The following is a 7,199-nucleotide window of genomic DNA, read 5'->3' as shown; positions in this document are numbered from 1 at the left end:
AAAAGTACTCTACCACGGAGAAAGAATGCCTTTGTCTAGTATGGGCCACAAAACATTTTAGACCGTATTTATTCGGGAACAAGTTTAACATAATCACAGATCATAGACCCTTACAGTGGCTATTCAATACAAAGGACCCCTCTTCCAAATTACTCAGATGGAGAATCAAATTAGACCAGTACGACTACACGGTAATTTATAAAAAAGGAAAATTGAACACGAATGCCGATGCCCTTAGCCGAATTGAATTACACACAAAGGACACGGAAGGATTCAACAGCCTCTTGGAATATATGGAAGATTTCAATAGAGAATTAAAAGAGATAAAAAAGAATGAAGCAACGACTAGTACGACAAATAATCAGGAACTGGATACGATATCAGTTGTGGCCAATCCGGACCTAGACCAGCAAGAAGAAAAAGCAGAAAACCCTCAGGAAGAAACAGATGAGCAAACCGTAAATACCAATGACGAACAGGACCCTATAGTAGGAGTACCGATTCGGCAGTAAATTACGGGGCCAATCAAGTGATAATCTCATCAGTTTTATATTCTCCAGCAAAGACAAAACTAGTAACATTATTTGGCAAAAAACGAAGATATGTGTTACAACTATCAGAGGAAAACTATGAACGTGACGTCATGAAGTTTATAAAAGAGCACGTTAACTTTCAAAAGCTATACTCGCTATACTTTGTGAATGCGGAATTGTATCTCAAATTCTGCGAAGTCCTAAGGAAAAACTTCAAATAGCCATCGTTAAAATTTAAAAGATACGCAACTAAACTTGTAGACGTAATAGAAGTAGACGAAATAAAGGAAGTAATACAGGCATACCACGAAGGTAAAACCAATCACAGAGGGATAGAAGAAACAGAACAAAGAATTAAAACAAAATATTATTGGCCAAATTTAAAATTAACCATTCAAGAATACATAAACCTATGTGAAATATGTCAGAAAAGTAAATATGCCAGGAACCCAGTGAAAATGGAATTCAACGTTACACCGACGGCAACCAAACCCTTTGAGATAATTCACATAGATACCTTCACGATGGACAAACTAAAATTCTTAACGTTAATTGATAGCTTCTCCAAATACGCACAGGCATACCCCCTAAACTCATTGGAAGCGACGGAGGTGGCCGACGGGTTAATGACCTTCTTTACGCATCACGGGATACCACGAAAAATAATAACGGACAATGGAAGTGAATTCAAAAATACGGTGCTGACGGAACTATTAGAGCTACATAAGATAAAAATTCAATTCTGCTCTTCTGAACACCCACAATCAAACGGCATGATAGAAAGGTTACATTCAACATTAATCAAGCACGTGCGTCTACTAAATAATCAAGGACAGGGCAAGACATCGACGAAAAAGAAATTAAAACACGCAATTCTAGCATATAATCACACCATTCATTCAGCGACACATTTCAAACCTATGGAAATTATTAATGGACATATGGAATGCGAGAACCCCTTCAACATAAAATTAAACAAAACTTTGATGACTAATTACGTGACGGACCATAAGGATAGGACAAAAATAATATACAAAAGAATAAACGAGATACTTAGCGAGAATAAAAAGGAAATAATCGAGAAATGAAACGAAACCCGATATAAACCCCCCATATTTCAGCCCGGCGACAAAACATACGTTAGGCAACACGCTCGACAAAAATTAAAAGACCCTTTTAAAGAACCCACTAAAATACTAACGGTACTAACCAGTACCACTAAACTACTAACGGTAAACCCGGAACAAAAAACAGTAACAACTACAAACCATGGAAAAATCCATATGGACAATATTAAAAGGCTATTCAGACAACGATTTAGTTTTGATAATATACCCAGAACAAGTTAGCGTAAAAGTAGTTTAGTTAATACACATTAAAATAGATATAGGTATAAGGACCAATCATTGTTTCAGACTACTTACGAACGTATTTGGGAATGTCCAGATGCAAAAACTAAATGACAATCTCGGACTGGTACCGCTAAAACTAGGAAAAGCAAAAATGATATTAGGTCGTGTAGTATGAAATGAGTAGATTCTCGAAATGCCACATTGAACTGCGAATAACTTCACTCTAAATCTATATTTGGACTTGACTTTTTTATGTGGAAAAGGCACATTCTTCCTCTTTCGATCAGAGTTTAAAGTGTTAAAAGTTATTGAAAACTTTTATTTTTATGAAAACTTTTGTGCAGCCATGCAAAATAGTGAAATTCGTGGTTAATGAAATATGAGTTACACCGTGGAACCACAACAGCTCAGACGGCTCGCAATATTAATGATGTGTTTGGTACTGAAGTCATTTCACAGCAAACAGTATCTCGTTGGTTCATGAAATTTCGTTCTGGCAATTTTGACCTGAACTAACCTGAACAAATGAACCACGTGGACGACCTGAAACTCAAGTGGATAACGATTATCTGAAAGCCGTGGTGGAAGCGAATCCACGTCAAAGTGCAAGCGAATTATCGTTAATATTCAGTGTAACCAAAAAAACAATATTGACTCATTTGGCTGAAATTGGTAAGGTGAAAAAGCTGGACAATTGGGTACCGCATGAGTTGAGCGACATACAGAAAGAACGACGTCTCGAAGCTTGTGTTTCTTTGTTGTGCCGGTATAATAACGATCCATTTTTGAATCGGATTGTTACTTGTGATGAGAAATGGATCCTATATGAAAATATTAGACGTTCATCGCAGTGGTTGGATTAAGATGAACCACCAAAACATTGTGCGAAAAAAAATCTTCATCAAAAGAAGCTTATGGTGTCCGTTTGGTGGTCCAACGCAGGTGTCATCCATCACAGCTTCATGAAACCTGGTGAATCGATTACGGCTGATGTCTACTGCCGACAACTGACCGAAATGATGAGGCAACTGACGGTTAAGCAGCCAAGATTAGTCAATCGAAGCACACCGCTATTGTTGCACGACAACGCTCGGCCACACACCGCACAAGTCACCTTGGCCAAACTACAGGAGTTGGAATTGGAAACTCTTCGTCATCCACCTGCAGGCTTTTACAGCAGGGGAATCAATGAACTTCCCGTTAAATGGCAGAAGTGTATTAATAATGGTGGTGCATATTTCGATTGACAATAAAAACATTTCATATGAAAAAAAAATGACTAAAGTTTCAATTCAATTCTACTCATTTCATACTACACGACCTAATACATCAGGCCTACACAATAATACACTACCACGACTTTAACCCCATCATTGACCAGATGAACATACTACATACCAGGACTACAAACCTAACCATAACTATACATCGAGCAAAAGATTACAAAATATACTTAGACGAATTAAAAAATTTCTTGGCTATACTTTATCTTATATAAAGACGAGTAGAAATTAACCTTAAACAAATCATACCCCATCCTCACAGGGCAAAACGTGGGCTAATTAATGGGATAGGCTCGAGATTCAAAGGAATAACAGGGAACCTAGATGCATCTGACGATGATAGATACAACAGACTCATTAAAGAGCTCCAAACTAACCAACGAAACCTACAGAAATCCACTTTAGCTCACAAAACTATAATTGTTTCAATTATTGAAAAATTCAATAATACTATTAGGCAATTGTACGAAAACGACAAATTAATTGAGATAAAGTTCAATCAGGTATTACCACACATTATGGAAATAAGAAACGGTAGGAGCTGCACATTCTTGAAGGAAATAATTAAAGAAATAATAAACATGTATGAAATTATTAATGCCATATTACAAGACGCAGCCAACTCATTAGTGTTTGCCAGAACAGGGATGATGCACCCTAGTGTAATTGAATTGAAAGACCTGTATTCCGAATTTAAAACACTTCAAAAAGAAATAAATATTAATCAATCCCCGATACAGGTAACAATGGAAAACATGCCTATATTTGAAAAAATCATCGAGATAGAATGCTTCATCGTTAACGATAAGATAATATGCATATTGCATATACCGATAGTTCGCGAAGAAGTATTCGATTATTACCACCTATACTCAGTCCCGATGTATACAGGGAGTCAGTTCAAGGTGGTTATTCCTCAAAATAAATTCGTGGTAACGAACCAGTTGCACTTTGCTCATTATGACAAAATTTGTAAAATAATGTTACCAAACTTGTACTTATGTAATAAGAATAGCATAGAAATAGTAAGTGAAAGTGCCCCTTGTGAGATAAGACTTTTAAACATGGACAGAAGGACATTAGTATGTAAGCAAACTAGAATAGAAATACCTAAACTAGTAGTGGAACAGTTGGATCAGACAAACAAATGGATAGTGGTATGTCCAAATGAAACTTTAATACACACATCGTGCCCAGGAGCAACTACCGAAACAAGAAAGCTTTTGGGAACATACATGTTAGACTTTCCCCAAGGATGCCGCATTGATATCGACGGGAAAACCATAAACAACGAAATCATAACTACCAAGGACCATCCCCAACCAATGCTGTTCCCTGACTTAAAGGAGGAACACAGTGCACCCCCGACATTGCTGAATTTAAGCTTACACCTACCAGCAATCAAACTAGACGAACTCCACCAATTGAGACAGGAGATAGAACACACGCAAGGTTCATCCCTAATGCCTTTTGGAGAAGTTTCAACAGTACCTAGCATCTGGACAATATTAGTTTACATTGCAATAGTTGGAGGATGTTGTGCCATTCTGTGGAAATGGATACTTCGGCACAAGCACCAAACCAGAGGGAAGCCATCCAACTTCCAGGATAACCCGGAACTTGGAACTCAGGGGGAAGGAGTTACATTGTGACTAATGCATACCCAGAGACTTTAGTGCTGAGCCAACATTTATTCCAATTTAAATAGGGACTTTAATCTTTAGCAGTTAGTCAGTAGTTGAGTTCTGTAGCAGTTCGAAGTTATGTACGTGAAGTTCGTGTTAAGGGTAGTTTTGTAGTGACTTTCTGTTAAATAAATTAGTGTTAGTAAAAATAGTTTTTTTTTAAAACGCTCATCGCGAGGTCGCGAAGTTAACTGGCGCCCTTATGGCGCAGAATGTCCAACCTATATAGGACCGATATCGGTAAACGATTTTATTTGGAAATTTAAAGTTGGAGTCATGGAATATAAATGGTTTGATAATATGTTGCCTAAAACCCGTGAAGAAGGCTATCAACTAGCTTTACGAGAAGGACTTCTTCCGAAGCCGCCATTTTGTAGAAGCAAAACAAAAGGTCATTCCGAACCAGTTACGCGTTTTTCGCATTATTCTGACTCTGACACTTATTTGGATCGATATCGATGTCCAAAACGGAATAAATGTCGACCTGACATATTCGTCTCCAGTGGCACATGGTTTGAAAATTCTCGGCTTTCAATTCAAAGTGAATTCATGTAAGTATTAATTAATAAATATATATATATTTTTTAATTTAATCTTTTTATACTAGTATACTTTACCATTACGCTCACGGTTCAAGTTATGAACAAATCCAGCGAGCTTGTACACAAGATGTGGAAAAGCTGCTTGCTACAGACACAATTTCCAATCGTGTAAGATATTGTAGGGAAATGGTAACAGAAGCTTTCTCCAAAATGCAGGAACAAATGCGTAAAACTGGAGGTCAAGGTGTTGTAGTTCAGGTTAGTTCGGGTTAGTTCGGGTTAGTTCGAAAATCCCTTTATGATTCAATTTTACATAAATACATTGGTAAATAAATCGTATTACATTTTAGATTGACGAGTCTATGTTTGGTCATAGAAAATATAACATGGGAAGGATTCTTAATGGGCATTGGGTTCTAGGCATAATAAAGGAAGGATCGCAAGATTTGCGTTGTGTACTATGTCCTGACAACAAGCGTGGTGCGGAGGTTCTGCTGCCGATCATTCAGAAACATGTAGTTGAAGGATCCGATGTGTGGACTGATTGTTGGAAGGCGTATGATGGCCTTAAGAATTTGGGCTACAGTCATCATACGGTAAATCACAGCAAAGAGTTTCTTGCTGAGGATGGGACACATACACAAAGGATAGAATCTCAGTGGAACGTATTAAAGCGAAAATTGAAAGGACGATCTATACCGGAAAGTCAATTCGCTGATGTTCTATGTGAAGAACTCTGGCGTCGCTATTGTCGGAAAATCAATATCGACCCAATGGAAGTTTATTAAATATAATTCGTTTGGAATATGGTGATTTCCGTTAATAAATAGATTAATCCAAAAAAACTAAGTTTATTTTGCTATATACTTACCTAAATTTACCTAAATTTACATCAATTTATTTTTATTTATCCCACCCAGCACCCCTGTTCGCTCCACGGTCCCGTAAGAGAGTCAAGTATTGAAATAAATGTGGAAAAGCAAATTTTTGAACAAAGCATTTCCGCACCAAAAAAAAAAACATATTGGTGAACTACTAAGCGAGTCGAATACGGAAAAAAAAGTAACGCTCTAAGTGGTTTGCATGATGTCCAAGTTTCACCCAAACTTTTAATAAGTACCCGGTATATTTGACGTATGTGTACTTCGATCTCTGGAAATCATCAAAATAGTCCCACGACTGATCTCACCGATGGATGGGGCTTGTCTAGAGGAACATTTTGAGTGGTCACATGGTCGGATCGGGCCAGAAGTTTCCGAGCGCGGAACTTGCAAACTTTTAATAATTACCCGGTATATTTGACACGTGTAAATTTTTTTCCCTGGAATTCAACAAAATAGTCCTACGACTGATCCCACCTTTGGATAGAGCTTGTCTAGAGGAACATTTTGAGTGGTCACACGGCCGAGTCAGACCAGAAATTTCCAAGCGCAGAGCGTGCAAACTATTGATGATTACCCGGTTTATTTGACGATTGTTGATTTTTTTCTTAGGAATTAATCAAAATAGTCCCACGACTGATTCCACCGTTGGATAGAGCTTGTCTAGAGGAACATTTTGAGTGGTCACTCGTCCGAATCGGACCAGAAATTTCCCAGAGCGGATCGTGCAAACTTTTGATGATTACCCGGTTTATTTGACGAGTGTGGATTTTTTTCTCACGAAATCATCAAAATAGTCCCACGACTGATCCCACCGTTGGATAGAGCTTGTCTAGAGGAACATTTTGAGTGGTCACACGGCCGAATCAGACCAGAAATTTCCAAGCGCGGAGCGTGTAAACTTTTGATAATTACCCTGTTTA

General features: G+C 37.8%; 1 protein-coding gene across 1 annotated transcript; it reads left to right on the top strand.

The window, feature by feature from the left end:
- The first annotated feature begins 5,129 nt into the window (after window positions 1-5,129).
- On the top strand, window positions 5,130-6,183 carry LOC136416332 (uncharacterized). The gene is made up of 3 exons (XM_066401444.1): window positions 5,130-5,404; window positions 5,461-5,653; window positions 5,746-6,183. The coding sequence occupies exons 1-3, from the start codon at window positions 5,130-5,132 to the stop codon at window positions 6,181-6,183; spliced, it is 906 nt and encodes a 301-aa protein (XP_066257541.1).
- Window positions 6,184-7,199: the final 1,016 nt, after the last annotated feature.

This window comes from Euwallacea similis, chromosome 22 (assembly GCF_039881205.1).
Source record: "Euwallacea similis isolate ESF13 chromosome 22, ESF131.1, whole genome shotgun sequence".
NCBI classification, from domain to species: domain Eukaryota; kingdom Metazoa; phylum Arthropoda; class Insecta; order Coleoptera; family Curculionidae; genus Euwallacea; species Euwallacea similis.
Note: the sequence above shows the minus strand (reverse complement) of the source record. Positions and strands in the feature narration are given on the sequence as shown.

What these genes read in the sequence shown, in the direction of transcription:
- LOC136416332 (XM_066401444.1), top strand. Translation starts at nt 5,130, where the DNA reads ATGGAATATAAATGGTTTGATAATATGTTGCCTAAAACCCGTGAAGAA. An exon ending in TCAATTCAAAGTGAATTCAT is followed by an intron (nt 5,405 to 5,460) that starts GTAAGTATTAAT and finishes TTTTTATACTAG; the next exon opens with TATACTTTACCATTACGCTC. An exon ending in GTCAAGGTGTTGTAGTTCAG is followed by an intron (nt 5,654 to 5,745) that starts GTTAGTTCGGGT and finishes ATTACATTTTAG; the next exon opens with ATTGACGAGTCTATGTTTGG.